Raw genomic sequence first — 16860 nt, 5'->3', positions numbered from 1 at the left:
TTATTTTGCAACGCATTCAATATTCTTGTGAACTCATCTTGCATTTTCAGGGAATACCGACCACGGCCTTCAGTTTTGTCTTTAGAACCAATCCACGTGCTATGTGCACAGCCGCACCATACGTGATGGGACACCTGCCGCACGCAAGCGAAGGACGAAAGAGCGTGTCGCCGATACGCTTTTTTCGTTTCTCGCTTGCGTGCGGCAGGGGTCCGGCCACGCCTGGTGCGTCTTTGCGGATAGCATGTACATAGGCCCTTACAGAATACGCCCTTCTTTTGTACTACCGCCTTTCAGTCAAGACCTGTGACACGTCTCCTGCGCCAGAGAACGGCGGCTACACCGGCTGCAAGGCACCCTGGGAGCTGAACGACACCTGTTTAATCCACTGCGAGAAAGGCTTCAATCTCAAAGGTCGTCGTTCCAGGACCTGCAAAGATGGCGGCTGGTCTGGTGACGATGTCGTCTGCGAACGTGAGCGCTTACATCAAGGACGTTCGCACCGTGAAGTGCGGTATTACTTTTGTCGAAAGTGCATTGTTCGGTGAAAGAAAGAGCATCCGTCTTTACATGGTAGCGACCGCCTGTCAGAATGTTGATATCCCCCCACCCCACATGCGAACCTGACGGCATGAGACAAACGACCTGGTGACCTCACCAGATTTTGTGTAACATAACATGCTCGTTTTTTTAAAGACGATAGACATTTTGGGGACCTTTGACGCAAAAATTTTTGTCTGTCTGTCTGTTTGTCTGTCTGTCTGTCTGTCTGTCTGTCTGTACCTTTGTCTGTTCGCGCACCCTTAACGGTACCCCAAACGACACCAAACGATACCCCAAACGGCGGACCCCACCCGCAGCGCCCACCAATATTGCTCAAGTTTTAGCGTTCATACTTGTGTGGCTGTATATTCGTAAGCAATTATTTAGCATACATGAGACACCATAGCAACACGTCGATATTTTCTATGTGTGACCTTATACTAGAGAAGGCGCACATAAGTAATTCTTAGGACATTAGCGTTTATCACGATGCGCTGACAGTGCAACCCGATGCTCAGAAAGGCAAGTGTTTCCAACGCTTTGCTAAGACGACACGGTGGCGACACCTACCCGTCGCCTTCGGTTTTACACCTTATCACCTCCAAGACGGTTGAGTACGCCGCGCGCTTCGTTTTCCGAGATAACCGCCGAATAGCGCTCATGCCTCACGTGTGACGTAACTCGATGCGCTCGTTCGCCTCCGCTGCACGCTCGAGGCACTCTGACGCAGCGCCTCAAGAATACCCTTCACCGATTTTCTTGCGCAGAATATCAAACAAGCATTTTGTTCACTGTTTTCATACGCAAGAACATCATCCTTTGATGACAGTTTCAGTGTGACATGCAGATACGGGGCCATTCTTTTTTTGCTTCCCTCCACGAGACTCATGCATCTTTACGTTTCAATGGTAATACCAATATTTACTGCTCAACATGTCCATCCACTCTAAGATGACGACATGAGAAGGCGTACTACTTTTCCCATGGCCTAAAATTACCCTTGACAACGCAGATGGCACGACATTAAAATGAGGTAGAACAGTTATATCCAAACTCGTACCATAGAAATATGAAACAGGTCTTGCAGCACATTTTTTCAATGGTCAGAATAGGTAGCAGAGGCGCCTGAAAAGACGCGAGCCGAAAGTTACAGCGCAGCACGTCACCTAAAATTTAAAATGAATGATCGAATCACACAGAAAACGCTCCACAATATGATTAAGAAAATCGCTGTACTAATGATTTCATATAACCCAAATTACCTACGTCATATATACCCGTTAGCGCACAGACACGGCGATTGGCCGACTTGTTTCATCGGGAGCTGCACATATGCAGTTGGCGCTGCTGTCATGGTCTGTCCTCGCCGCGCTCTACAGCGCGAAAAATAAACTATAGAACTGCAACAGTGCAGTCGTCGTCACTGCGAAAGTGAGATGCGCATTCACAGTAAACAGAAATGGAAACTGCTGGACGATATGACGCCCACTCCTAACGAATGGTAGCTTGTTTACCCACTCGTGAACCACTCCAGTGTACCGTTCAGAGCACTCGCTGGTAAGCAAACAGAAATCTATTAAAGTTTGTGAAAGATGATGAAAACTACGCTCAGATTTTGTCATTTAAAAATTTCATTCTTGCAGTTCCGAAAATGCAGACCGAAAATGCAAGGAAACCTTACTTAGAGTAAAATAAAGAAACAAACATTATTTAATAGCTTAGTAGAGCATCGTAATGTGGAGCGCATGATGAAGAAACAGAAATGCAGGATGGCTATCATCAATAGCTGGCGGGAGTTTTCTAAGGTATAGAGATTCACGATGTCCACGGCAGACGAAAACCAGGCACGCAAATCGCCAATATTTGATAACAGCAGCAACGTTTTACTCTCATGAAAAAATCATGTGAGCACGAATACGTTCTATCTAAAAGGTACATGCCTTGTTCTGCCAATGTTACACCAGTGGCCTCCAAAATGGCCTCCCAATACTCAATAAGCTCTTGTTTCAGAATTACCTATATTTAAAAGATTGAATGATCTCGCTTTTCAAAAACGGGCGTGATCAAATAAGCCGAATAGTTTGCAATAATATGTGGTAACGGTGTAAAAGCAGCTAACACTTTTGTTTTTTGTTTTCGAAACTCGGTTTTGGCAGATTTTTTGTTCTCTCATTTGAGCAGGTAGTCATGGGGACCAATTCTCGCTCGCACTGTGGTCAAGTACACGTATTATTCCCAAGGAAACTTGTGCTCTCTGGTGCCCGTGGGCGTGCGCACGAAAAGGCAGAAGGAGAAGCCCCACCCCCCTCCCCGCAAACATCTGAGGAGGTGGGGGGGACGCGCAAGCCCACCCCATTCATTTACTCAGTCATGCCGGTTCCTTAATTTTTTGACGGGCAAAGTTGTGGCCATCCTGGTTTTAGACAAAGTGTCGCATTACAACGGCTCTTGGTTGCAGATTTTTCACCCCGAAAAAACCAAAAACCAAAGGAAAGCCGTCGTACGAAGCACGTCATTGAATCATTGGCACACATACATCTACTTTGGTGCTATTTTAGTCTGAGTTCACCCAACTTGAGGAGGGGGGGGGGGGGCATTGCAGTGAGACTTCGTCTTCGCCCCTTCCACTAATGGAAAACACTAAGCATAGTTATACCAGTGTAAGTAGTGTGCAGCAATCTGCCGCTGGGCAATGGTTGTTTAATTTGTAATCTTCCCGACATATTTCCCGTTTTTTAAGCAGTCCTCCGACTAACTGGTGGTGTCAAATGTTTAATTTCATGTGAATACGTTATTGCTTTCTCCTTGCTACAAGCTCGTCTGCACCACAAGAACTCTTAGTAACGCGAGTGCGACAGAGTCTATTGCCTCTTTCAAACTTAGCTTTTATCTCCTCTGACGTAACCTCCTGATTCAAACTTTTAGCCATTTCACTGTGTATTCAAAACACATGATACTTCAATACGAACATTTTTTTACGCAACGAAGCAAACTGCAACGCCTGACTATATAAAAGATACTGTTTTGGGCTCCAGTGCCCCGAACATAGCAATTAGCCGAAAATATCTGCAGCTGCGCACTCGTAGATAGAAGAATCGGAAAGCAGTGTAGTTTGTGGCCTTCCATAGCGTGTCTGCAGGCTGTAACTCATATCGCATCCCCACTTGCCTCCCCAAGACAATGCTATACCCTCGCTCTTTCTTTTCTTCCCTCACACCCTTACAAAGTTCCTCCTTAATTTCGCTTTCCTTTCCCGCTTTTTGCAACACTATACTGTACGTGGCTTTACTATGATTTACCATATTCCCTATTTCACCTCTCTCCTTTTCCCTCCTCAGCATCACAACACTCGGCCTCATCCTCAGTTTTCTTTCCCGCCACCTAGCTGTACTATAGACGCGTGGTCATGCTATGCTCTACCTTCTCCTCACCTCCTTTTTTTTCCACCGCCCTCACTCCTACTCAACCACACTTCTCATATCCATCCCTAGTCATACTATGCAGTTGATGGCTATGTTATGCTTTACTCTCCTCTCTCCTCCACGCCCCCACTTCCTTTTCAACTCCCCCTTGCCATGGTTTACTGTACAAGACTATGCTATGCTTTACACTCTCCTCATCTGCTTAATCTTCTCACCCCCACATCACTCCTGCTCAATCATACTTGCCATTTCCATCTCTTGTCAGACTATACAAGTAATGGCTATGTTATGCTTTACTCTCTTCCTCTTGTCCTGCTTTACTATACAAGGCTTTGTATACATTGCCCTCTCCTCACTTCCTTATTCTTCTCGCCCCCACCTCACTCCTGCTGAATCATACTTCCCATTTCCATTACTTGCCATACTACCCGATGGATGGCTATACTAAGCTTTACTCTCTCCTCTCCTCCACAAACCCACTTCATTTTCGCCTCCCCTTGCTGTGCTTTATTATACAAGGCTAAACTATGTCTTACCTTCTCCTCACTCCCTTATTCTTTTCACCCCCACCTCACTCCTGCTCAATCACACTTTCCATTTCCCTTACTTGCCATACTACCCAATTGATGACTACACTATGCTTTACTCTCTCCTCTCCTCCACACACCCACTTGATTTTCACCTCCCCCTTTCTGTGCTTTATTATACAAAACTATACTATGTCTTACCCTCTCCTTACTCCCTTATTCTTCTCATCCCCACATCACCACTGCTCAATCACACTTCCCATTTCCGTTTCTTGCCTTACTATACAATTGATGGCTATGCTTTACTCTCTCCTCTCCTCCACGCACCCACTTCATTTTCGCCTCCTCCTTGCTGTGCTTTGCTATACAAGTATATGCTACGCTATACCCTCTCCCCCTGCTCCTTCGAATGACACTCACTCTCACTGTCCGTCGCCATGTCTTTCTATGCTATACTATGATGCGTGCTGCTATGCTGCGCTTCCAAATCACTTTTGCAAAGTGGGACCGAGTTTTCTGCGATCTTTGGATAAGGCTTCAACAGCTCCAAAGTTAAAACATAGTTTTTCAAAACATGCGTAAGTTAAGGTCTGGCCTCTGTCTGTCTGTCTGTCTGTCTGTCTGTCTGTCTGTCTGTCTGTCTGTCTGTCTGTCTGTCTGTCTGTCTGTCTGTCTGTCTGTCTGTCTGTCTCGTTGGTTGGTTTGTTGGTTGGTTGGTTGGCTGGCTGGGCTGGCTGACTTGCTGGCTGGCTGTAGAAGCATCTATCTACCTATCTATCTATCTATCTATCTATCTATCTATCTATCTATCTATCTATCGATCGATCGATCGATCGATCTATCGATCTCATTTTTACATTCTTCAATTTTGAAATGACATGTTGCTGCCATTTATCACTAGTGGTGCAGTGCCCTCCTCCTCGTCAAGTGCCGAACGCGGTACCCGCCGGAGATATCAGAGTGAAGAAGGTCTACTCCTACTCCGAAATCTTCGTGGTGAGGTGCCTGGAGGGCTTCGAACTACGGGGCCCCAGAGTCATAACATGCGGCGAGGATGGCGAGTGGTTCGCCAGTCCGGGTGAGAACCCGGATGATGCAAAGTGTGTAGGTGAGTCGGGCGATTTCATTTGGCAATGCTCTGAAGCCACTATATACTTGTCATGTATGCAGGCGGACGTAACCTGATGAAAGATAGGAGGTGCAGCTTGTTGGTAGCACTGAGACACTTTGTAACTAATTTCGTTTGATCGAATGACTAACCACGCTAATCAATAATTCCTGTTTATAATTCAGTCGCACAAGCCGGCAATTTTCAAAGCGATAGTTGAGGGAACTTTCCGTGTTTCGATAAAACCGTAAATTTAGCTGCGCTATAACTGGTACAAGTTCAGTAGTTCAGGGAATGAAAGACCTGTGCCAATCAGAGAACGCAAACCAGCAAACTCTGAAGCGACCCCTGCAATGTTATAAGCCACCCGACACAAGATCCGGCTTCCAAATTCCTGCTCTTCAACATAGTTCATCGAAGCTAGTTCGATAAACTTTATGATGCGCATTATAAGCCACAGAACGCTCGACACCTACGTACGAAAAAAAAAGGGGTGCGAGCCGACGGACGTAAACGAGCTGTGCTATAGATGGCATGCATTGACGTCGTTGAAACCGCCATCTTGGTGCACTGCATGGGACAAGCAATGTGTGTGACGCCACGTGTTGATATTATCATTACATCACTTTCAAGTTCTCTTGTTAACGTCGCACAGGCCAATCAAATTCTGATTTCATCGCTATCATAGTGAGGCTTATTAAACACGATGTTATAATGCTGCCTTCACGTCTAGAAGGCTGTCAAGTTAGGTTTCCAGTTTGTTATGAATCTACAGTTATGACGTCACGTACAAGCAATCTATAGAGTTTCTAAGAAGAAGTAAAACCATGTACCGTGACGTGGCTTACTATCCTTTAATAGATAAAGCGCGCACACAGGCCACGAATGGTTGTAGTAGAAGATACGTTCATCTATCACCATGTAGACCAACCTGTCTGAAGCATAAATATCGGCTTATTCGGTCTCTGTAGCCCAACAAGTGTGTATCAGGCCGTGGAATTCCGCAAAGTAGCCCAAGGAATATACAAGGTGCAATTGACAACCACCAGTTTGTGGCACAAAGGGGTTCTGTGCTACAAACGGGTGCTTGTCAATTATTTTTTTTTCGCGCAAGACCTATACCTGGTATTCAGCTTTAAACTGCATGAATTCCTTTAAAGTTATCCCTAGAAGGCACGTGCAGAAGCTATGCGGCCAGAAGGACACAAACTGAAAAGAGAGTCCCCATAAACCATAAGCCTATTTATAAACTTAAACCACAAAGCCTTATTTTGAATACCCTATGTACTGTTTAATTTGGTTGCAAAACGACTTCAAAGAAAGAGGGACAGCTGTAGAAAGTTGGCCTAGAAGTCTCGACAGTGAGAAAACTTTATTGTTTCCAGATGTCGAAAAGCCTCGCATAACCTGCCCTGAGGACGTCAGGGTTCGCACCGATGTGGGAAAGAATTCTGTGCGTTTATCGTGGCCTGCACCGACCTACTCGGACAACGACAAGAGCAGTAGCCTCTTTCTGACGCCGCCGTACCACCCAGGAGCGCGTTCCTTCCCCATAGGCACATACGGAGTGGACTATACGGTGACAGACGGTGCTGGACTCAGTGACAGTTGTAGGTTCACCATCACAGTACTTGGTAAGGAACACATGTGTTTATTTCATGATTATTCGCATTAACAGTATATATCGACTGTCCTATTGCATGGTCGGGCTTCGTGAGGGTTTTTTAAGGCCATTGTTCCAGAAACCTTAGAAATGCTCTGAGCCATTCCTTGGGTATGGTGAGAAAACACATCCTGCAGATAGCATGCAGTTTTTTTTGACAGCTCAGCCGAATCTTGTAGTTGTGTGCGTCAAGAAGAGTTGTAAGTGGCGCGCGAAGTGTCCGTTTCCTCAAGCGCCCTCTTTTCGTACAGAGGCTCGTCCTCCTCGCTCTCTTTCTCTCTTCAGGGCTGCTGGTGGCCACTGTTGAACGTCGAACAACACAAAACATGCTGTTGGCCAATAGGCGACAACAATGAAGAACGTCGTTTGAATCAAATGCACTTTTTGCCGTGAGGAGGGGTGCCACGAGCTAACGCCGCACTGATAGTCCGTTAACATTGCACAGTGAGCCACGCTCACCCACAAAAATCTCAACGGGATAAAGCGATTGCGCCTCATCGCGCGTGTTCAATGGCATGGCACGCACCCACATGATCTCTTTCTCTCGAGTCGTCTTTCTCTGCGTAGCTTCCAGGAGGCACAGCGGGTCCTGGAAAGATAGGAAGCTCCTATAGCGTGCGACTAAACGCTATAAGTCTTTTCAATTTTAAAGACGATTGTCTTTTTTTGGGACCTTCGACGCGGAAATTTTGGTCTGTCTGTCTGTCTGTCTGTCTGTTTGTCTGTCTGTCTGTCTGTCTGTACATTTGTCTGTTTGTTCACTCTTAAAGGCACTGGGTATTTGAAACAGCCGATTCCATCCGCAGCGACCACAAATGTTGCTTACGGTTTAGCATTTGTACTTGTGACATTGTCAATTAAAAAGAAATTATTGCGCATTTCTGGGGCACCATACTAACACGTATATATTCTGCATGTGCGCCTTTTACAATAAAAAGCATAGATAAGTAATTTTAAATACTGTAGCGCTTATCATGCTGCACTGACCACGCAGCGCTTGCACGAAACGACAAGTGTTTGCAACGCTTTTTCAAGACGAGACGGTGGTGGCACCTACCAGTCGCTTTGCGTTCTACTTCTTATTACCTCAGAGACGGGCGCGCACAGCAGTCTCGGAGCCACGCGTTTCGTTTTCTAAGAAAACTGCAGATGACGCTCATGTCTCACGTGTGACGCGACTTGATGCGCTCGTTCGCCCCCGCCGCACGCTTGAGACACTCTAACGCAGCGCCTCCAGAATACCATTCACCGATTTTCTTGAGCAAAACATCAAATAAATGTTTTGTTCACTCTCTCCACACGCAAAACTATCGTCTTTCGACGACATTTGCAAATACATGCAGACACGGGGCCAATTTTTTTTGGCGGATTTCAGAAAATTTTGCGGCAGTTCTTCCGTGAGGCAATAAACTCACGTACTGAGGTAACTCAACGATTGCTTCGAAAAGTGGGTCAGTACCCTTTCTTAAAATACCTCCGGCCCCGCCGCGGTGATTGAGGGGCTAAGGTACTCGGCTGCTGACCCGCATGTCGCGGGATCGAATCCTGGCTGCGGAGGCTACATTTTCAATGGAAAAGAAAATGCTGTAGGCCCGTGTGCTCAGATTTCAGTGCATGTTAAAAAACCCCTCATGGTTGAAATTTCCGGAGCCCCAACTACGGCGTGTCTCATAATCATGTGATGGTTTTGGGACGTTAAACCCCACATAACATCAACATCATTGAAATACTCCTCCCCCCATAGAACAAGTAAAATTGCCGCATAGAATTTTCATGCCTTTTTTCGTGCATGCGGTCCTGCCACATTACCTCTGTTCGTGAAACGGAACGTGTCGCGATTTATCTGACATGATCACGGCCCCGCGCATGCAGCTGTTTCGGGGGGCGTATCTCGAATGGTTGACGCTGCCTGGCAATGCATTCTGTTCTCCGACAGCTGCCGAGTGCATGTTTCATAACCGTTTTAAAAAGGAAAAGGTAAACGCAAAAGCGTTCAGAACTGCGGTTGCACCTGAATATTTCTAGCCTCAGTTGAAATGGTCGCTCATCTAAAAGTGAGTTGCACGAACTAAAACGAAACCAAGTATCATCCAGATTGATTGACGTCCACAACACTAACAAGTATTTGTCCAATTTCTCCTCTCAACAATGTGGACGTTAAATGCATCAAACTCGGTGTGCAAACTTTCATAATAATGACATTATTGTGTCTATGTGGTGCTTAAATATGTGGGGTTTCAGATCCCAAAACCACCATATGGTAATGAAAGCCACCGTAGCAGTATGGGTCCCGGAAATTTCGACCACCTGGGGTTTTTTAACGTGCACCCGAATTTGAGCACCCGCCCACCAGAATTTTCGCCTCCATCGAAAATGCAACCACCACAGACGGGATTAGGTGGTAGCTCAACACGCCAGGATCTTCAGTACGCATTTCCTGGGTTCAGTGTACTGCATGCGAACTTCCTACCAACAGCGAAGTATCTCAGGAACGACGGAAGACACAATGAGTCAGGCGCTGCCCCGTGTTAGGCGCGAGGCACCCTTGTGTTTAAGCTTCTCGGCGACTCCTGTGGTCACAGAGCATGGCCCATTACAAAAACGGAAGTGCGCCACAATGGGTAAAACCGAATATATGGAAGCACTCAAAGAACTTTAGTTTTGCTAATAAACTTTTCGCATCTTGTTTAGGTTGTGTTACATGAGGTTTTTGGCTATGATTTGCCCCAACTTGCCAAATTTGAATAAACACTGAAACTAGAAGAAAAAAAACACAACAGTGTGATACACACTGCGTTTTCTGTCTCAACCAAAAGAAGCAGAGATCTTTCTTTCGTACTGTCGACGCGGTTTCTACGTGACTTTCAGCTTGAGTGTGGAACTTGATGGCAAGCGCGCCTTTTTAGCCGTTTCCTTCTTCGACGTTGCAACGCCGTTAGACTATGTAAGAGAGCTCAAATCAGGTCAAAACATTTTTTCTCGCTATTTTAATCCCACGTTGTGTAAAATCATGCAACGTTGAGGAACCACATAATTACCCAGATTGGTGCATTCGTTATGTATCACTTTCACAATGTTGCAATGAGGCAATGTTAATAATGATACCCCTCGATGGCGCTTTGTCGCTACATTTATTAGCAGTAGTGGTAAAAATTTTATTGGGAGAGCCGTGTTTCCTGGATTCTTCTGCAGTTTGAGCTATTTTCAATAATGATGCAGTCTTTATGTTACCATGAATATTACTTGTTAGCACGAAACAAAAGATCAGATTAATACACTCAATCTGGCATGCGTTATTTTGCTGTTATAAGAGCTCTTAACGAATACAGAGTTTACACTACATCTACTCATACCATCTAGAGTGGGGATCTCGAACGCGGTTCATCTATCAGGTCACTGTCATTGTCTCCCTCATGAGGTGAACAAGAGATGGTGAAGGTGAACAAGAAATGTGTTGTAACGTGATAAGGGGGGGCGGATGTTGAACAAGATGTCAGCTATAACTGTTATTTGTGAAGAGGCCTTCCTCGTATTTCTCGTGTGGGTCATTTCTGTAGTAAGTTTGACGTCGGCTTTTGAGAAAATTGTCGATACTGTTAACCAGAAAGAGTGGAATCTCTACACCAAATAGTACATGTTGAGTTTTTATTTCTTGGTCATACTTTTACACATGCTGACTGAATGGTGTGCCTAACGAAAAGACGAAAAAATACTGCAGCATATCCACGGAGTGAATGATGGAGAGTGGGGCGAAGAATTCGTCCGTCCATTCGTTCTTGCTTCTGTCCGTCCATGCGTCCATCAGTGTGACCGTCCATGTGTCCATCAGCCCGTCCGTGCGTGCGTCTGTTCGTGCGTCCGTTTCTGCGTTTGTCCATGCAGCCGCCCCAGCGTCCGTTCATGCGTCCATCCAGGCATCTGTCTATGTGTCCGTTCATCCATCTATCTGTCTATGTGTCCGTTCGTCCAACACTCCAAGTACCACCATCTCGCATCTTTTCATCATACATTCCCCATATAGAAGCACCGTCATTTAGCAGACATTCCAAGGACTAAACGAGAGGTGGCACACGCACACTTTCTTACGGCTTGCGCTTCAAGTCCACTTCCCACCTTTAACCACCTCGAGTTCATGGTATATACTAGTTCACTGTATTCATGGCACTGCGGCCGAACGCTCGCTAAACCTTTCGAAAATCAAGGAGGTTACGCCCAGCGAGTATGACGTAGCAAACTTTTTCAGTCAGATAGTGCTCAATGTACATGCCAATGGCTGCTAATGGAAAATGAGAGGCGTAGAATTCGGCTTTTACTTTCTTACGGCTTGCGCTTCGTATCTACTTCCCATTTTTAACCACCTCGAGTTCATTCATGGTATATACAAGTTCATTGTATTCATGGCACTGCGGCTCAACGCTCACTAAACCTTTCTAAAGCTAAGGAGGTTACACCCAGCGAGTATAACGTAGCAACCCTGTCTTGTCAGATAATGCTCAATGTACATGCCAATGGCTGCTAATGGTGATAGCAGCCTGCGCGTTAACTAAAAGCCGAATGCTCCTGTCTCTCAATACCCATTAGCGGCCATTGACATGTACATTGAGCACTATTTTTTTATTGTTCAACAACGCACAGAAGTCTCTCACCGGCACCACCTTGGAGGTCAAAACGTTATACTTGTTACATACTACGCGGGACAAACGGGTGCCGCTATAAGAAGCTTCGCCCCTAAAAAAAAACGCCTGAGACTTGCCAAGCCTGTGTCGTGCATGAACGTGCTTATTATTAGGCAAACCAAGAGAAGTGGGTCGAATACACTGATATGTGCAGGCAAGGCCGTCGGTCTGAGAGAAAGATTAATGCGATTACACGAGAGGAGGCCTGAGAAATTTTGTCTGATACCCCTGATGTATAGCATATGGGGGTTATTGTGCGAAGCACATTGCCGTCAGCGCAGTGGGGAGCGTTAGTTTGTTGCTGTCTTTTGTGTAAGGGGCCACTGATCACGCTGAGCGCACCAGTGGTTACAGCGCTCACTGCGTTTTGATGACACTTTCCTCTTTGTCGTCTTTGTTTTGTTCATTTTGTGCAGACGAAGAAAAGCCCCAGGTCAGGCGCTGTCCCTACGACAGAGACGTCAACGCGACGGACGACGAGGCTAGAGTCTATTGGGAGCTGCCACTCTTCGCTGACAACTCTGGTGACTTCACTCTCGAGGAACCGGTAATTAAGTAAATACTTTTGAATGCTTTCTCTGGAACCAGATATTTCTTACGAAAATGTATTTACAAGTCTTGAGGCTATGAATTTTGCGCATTAGTTTGTTCCCGTTATCTTGAACTTGATAGAGTGAGTGAGTGAGTGAAACAACTTTATTGGGTCCACAATAGACGCGAGTAAACTCAGCGTCACCTGGCTAGGCCCACTCGGGGACCATCAGGTTAAACCTGACGGCCCTCGCGCGGGCCCTCTGGACGGCCAGGATTTGAGAGGTCTGGTCCTGGGCCTTAATGAGTCGCTTCATTTCCTCTTGGGTGAAAGGGGGATCGGCAGAGGCGCAGCCCCAGAGTACATGCTCGAAGTCCGCATAACCACCACACAAGGGGCAGTCCGGGCTTGGAAACCGTTCAGGGTACATTGTGTACAGTGCCGCAGGGCTCGGGTAAGTGTTTGTTTGTAGCAGTCGGAGAGTAACAGCGTGGGCCCTGCATAGCGAGGAGTGTGGTAGAGGCAGCAGTCTTCTTGACAGATAGTGGTGCTTGCATATCTCGTTGTACGAGCAGAGAGACTCAGGTCGCCCAGGAGATGACGCGTTACCCGGCACACGGTCAGTCAAGCCTCGTGCAGCCGAGTGCGCCTCCTCGTTGGGATTGAGCGAGGCACCCTCAATGGTTCCAAGGTGCGCAGGAAACCAGACCAATGAGTGATTTTTGAGGTCTTTGACTTTTTGAGTAATCTGTAGGACCTGGGGAGCCACCATGCCCATCTGGAAGGCCTTGATAGCGCCCTTGGAGTCTGAATAAATTGTGTCATGTACACCGTCCGTCAATGCAAGAGCAATGGCAACCTGCTCTGCAACGCTGGAACTAGAAGTGCGGATAGTAGCGCAGCTGATGACTCTGCAATCACAGTCGACGACCTCTGAGGAGAAGGCTTCTTCTTGAATGTACGAAGCAGCATCGACGAGGCAGGCTCGATCCTTGTCCAAGCGGGCACTGGCGAGCAGAGATTTACCCCTGGCTCGTCTTCGTGCTTCGTTGTAGGTTGGATGCATATTGCGCGGCATCCGCGCAATCTGGATCTTGGATCTTACGTCGTTGGGCAGCTTCACAGCGTCAGGACCGACAACCATGGGGTTTCGTCCCAGCATGCCGGGTATGGCTCTACCCGCTGGGGTGCCAGACAGGCTGACAAACTGTGCAAACTCTTAAGCTTCGACAATTTCTTCGAATGTGTGGTGGATTCCCAACTTCAGGAGGTCTTCCGTGTGCGTTCGAACGGGAATGCCAAGGGCCAGCTTGAAGACTCTTCTGATTAGGGCATTGATTTTGTTGCGCTCCGACACGAGGCAGTTGTGCATAGCCGCCGAATAAGCGAGGTGGCATAGCACGAATGCGAGGATAATCCGGATCAGATTGTGCTCCCTGATTCCGCGGTGCCTCTTAGCGATTCTTCGAATCAGTCCGATGGCGCTTTCGGTCTTGGAACAAATGCGTTTGACGGCGGCTCCATTGGCTCCGTTAGACTCGATAAACATTCCAAGGACCTTGATAGTGTCCACCCGCGGAACTGGGGAGCCGTTACCGGTGAATAACGTAATGTGGCTTTCCATTGCTGGCTTCCAGGACCGGTGAGAACCGCCTCTGGGCCTCTTCTTATACAGTAAGAGCTCGGACTTAGCGGGCGAGCACCTTAGTCCGGTGGGGATGAGATAGCGCTCCGTCACATCGATGGCCTCTTGCAAAGCACTCTCGACCTGACCCTCACATCCGCTGAGGCACCAGATGGTGATGTCGTCTGCGTAGATCTTGTGGTTAATGTTCGGGATTTTGTTCAAGGCCCTCGACAGGTTGATCATGCAGATATTGAACAGCGTCGGGGAGATCACCGCCCCCTGAGGTGTCCCTTTTGGCCCAAGGGTAATTTCGTGGGTCAAAAATCGTCAATCTTCAGTCTTGTGGACCGCGACGAAAGGAAGGAGCGCACAAAATTGTACGCCCGCTTGCCGACGTGAAACTCAGACAAGCTCTTGAGAATAAAGGCGTGTGATATGTTGTCAAAAGCCTTTTCCAAATCCAATCCAAGAATCGCCTTGGTGTCGGTGGAGCCGGAGTCAATGACCTGGTGCTTGATCAGCTTCATGGCGTCCTGAGTCGAGAGCCCCGACCGAAAGCCAATCATGTTGTGGGTATAGCATTCGTTAGACTCGAGGTGGTCAGTGAGGCGGTTGAGCATGGCGTGCTCGGCAACCTTCCCGACGCACGGCGTCAACGAGATTGGCCTAAGATTCTCGATGCTCGGTGCCTTACCCGGCTTGGGTATCAGCACTGTGCAGGCCGCTTTCCAGCTCTTGGGAATGAGACCGCTGCGCCAGATTTCGTTGATCTTGCCTGTAAGAAACTCGATCGAGTCGTCGTCGAGGTGCTTGAGCATTTTGTTGGTTACCCCATCTGGCCCAGGGGCGGATCTGCTATTGAGGGATGCGAGAACCCGCTTGACCTCAGCCACGGTGAAGTCCTCGTCCATCGATGGCGCGTCGCGCCCCTCGTAGTCGGGAAACTGGGGAGGTACCGGATCGTCCGTGGCTGCCAGGTACTTGTCTATGAGCTTCTCCGTGATCGCCTCATCTGGAGTTGAGTCGGTGGCCAAATGGACAGCTTTCACCAAAGCTCTCTTCTGATTGGACTTGGTGTTGCCGTTGTGCAGTAGGTGTTTGAGGAGTCTCCAGCTTTTACCGGTCTTGAGTTGGCCCTCCATAGAATCACAGAGCTCATCCCACGGCTGCTTGCATAAGACCTTGCAATGATCTCCTACCGTTTTGTTGATTTCGGACATTTTCTTGCGCAGTCTTCTGTTATGGCGCTGAGTCTTCCATCTCGCGAGCAGTGCCTGCTTGGCTTCCAACAGGTGCGCGAGCCTATTGTCCATCCTGTCCACCTCCAGATCGGTTGTCACCTCTTTGGTGGCGCTGGCCACATCTTCTTTTAACCCGTCGTACCAAGAGTCTAGGTCCGCATCCGGGGAAAGGGCGCGCTCGGAGCGGTTGGCTCGGAACAAGTCCCAGTCGATGAACTTAAAGGTCCTCGTCTTGTTGCGGGCAACCTCTATGAGCACTTCGATGATGCAATGATCGCTACCGAGGTTGATAGGTGTGTGAACTTGATAGAAACAATTTTTTTCAAGGGGCCATATTTTTAAAACATTATGATCTGTTCTTCTGTCACAAAAATTGGAGGGAACGAAACTTCGTGTCTGCGTTTATTGCATTCCGCCCTGATTTATTTATTTGTTTGTTTATATATATTTTTATTTGCATAGTATTGAGAAATGCTCATTCGTAAATGTTTTCTTGTCCATGCGAGAATGAGACCTGCACTGAGAAGCGTAATGCAGCTGCACGTTATTTGCTACAGGCAACAACAACGGCCATGCTTTCATGTCCAAGCAACACTTAGACATGGCAACGTCGAATAACAAATCGCCTCGATAAAAAATGGCATTGCCACATCGGAATCGGCTGATCATTGACAAGTTCATGATTTACAAAGTGTTTCATTTCGTATGTGGAGTTTAACGTCCCAAAACCACCATATGATTATGAGAAACACCGTAGTGGAGGACTCCAGAAGTTTTGACCACCTGGGGTTCTTTAACGTGCACCAAAATCTGGGCACACGGGCCTACAGCATTTCCGCCTTCATCGGAAATTTAGAAAGTGTTAATTATTGGAAGAATATCTAAGGCATGTTGCCCAAGCTCACTCTCGGGGTTTACACAAGCATTAACACTAATTGATTATTTGTAATCAATTACTGCTTTTTGTATTTTTAGTACAGTCAATAAAATCCCCAAGACTGCAGTTTTCTGGTTAGTTCAATGAAACTTTCTTGCGATTGACTACCGGTACTCAATTACTTTCTCATGCTAAATGAAGTTGTAACCAGTCTTCTGAGGCCATCTCTGTCTTGAGATATAGCGACCGCTCTATTGTGTACAGCAAGGCATCTCTGATGTTCCGAAGCGATGACCCACCGACTAAATTTTTTTACAAAGGTGATCTATTACATATATTGTCAGTTACTTTTATGTGGCTGCAATTACCAATTGTTCTTTATTTATTTAAATATTTGTTTTTTTTAATTTATTTTTATGTATTTATTTATTTACTTGTTTATTTATTCATTTATTCATTCAGTTATTTATTACTTCCAGCTTGCTTTGCAAGCCATAAGCAGGAGTGGGTTGTGCAAAAGATAAAAGAGAGAAAAGTAACGAACTGTAAATACACCTTGAGGAAAAAGGAAAAGAAAAAAAACGTTAAAAGATCTGTCTTGAGCAGTGTTTACAGCATGTGAAACATTGGAAACAACATAAAAA

The 16860-nt window shown here is 46.7% G+C and overlaps 1 protein-coding gene across 2 annotated transcripts in view; it reads left to right on the top strand.

Moving 5' to 3' along the window:
* LOC119168354 (sushi, von Willebrand factor type A, EGF and pentraxin domain-containing protein 1) overlaps positions 1 to 16860 on the top strand; it is a 68849-nt gene that overhangs the window by 21215 nt on the left and 30774 nt on the right. For both annotated transcript variants that reach the window (XM_075866935.1, XM_075866934.1), the window contains exons 8-11: positions 298 to 474; positions 5394 to 5600; positions 6986 to 7234; positions 12356 to 12486. In XM_075866935.1, coding sequence (XP_075723050.1) covers positions 298 to 474; positions 5394 to 5600; positions 6986 to 7234; positions 12356 to 12486 — 764 coding nt within the window. The remainder of the gene's footprint in view (positions 1 to 297; positions 475 to 5393; positions 5601 to 6985; positions 7235 to 12355; positions 12487 to 16860) is intronic.

The sequence above is a fragment of the Rhipicephalus microplus genome, chromosome 6 (genome assembly GCF_043290135.1).
Source record: "Rhipicephalus microplus isolate Deutch F79 chromosome 6, USDA_Rmic, whole genome shotgun sequence".
In the NCBI taxonomy this organism is placed as follows: domain Eukaryota; kingdom Metazoa; phylum Arthropoda; class Arachnida; order Ixodida; family Ixodidae; genus Rhipicephalus; species Rhipicephalus microplus.
Note: the sequence above shows the minus strand (reverse complement) of the source record. Positions and strands in the feature narration are given on the sequence as shown.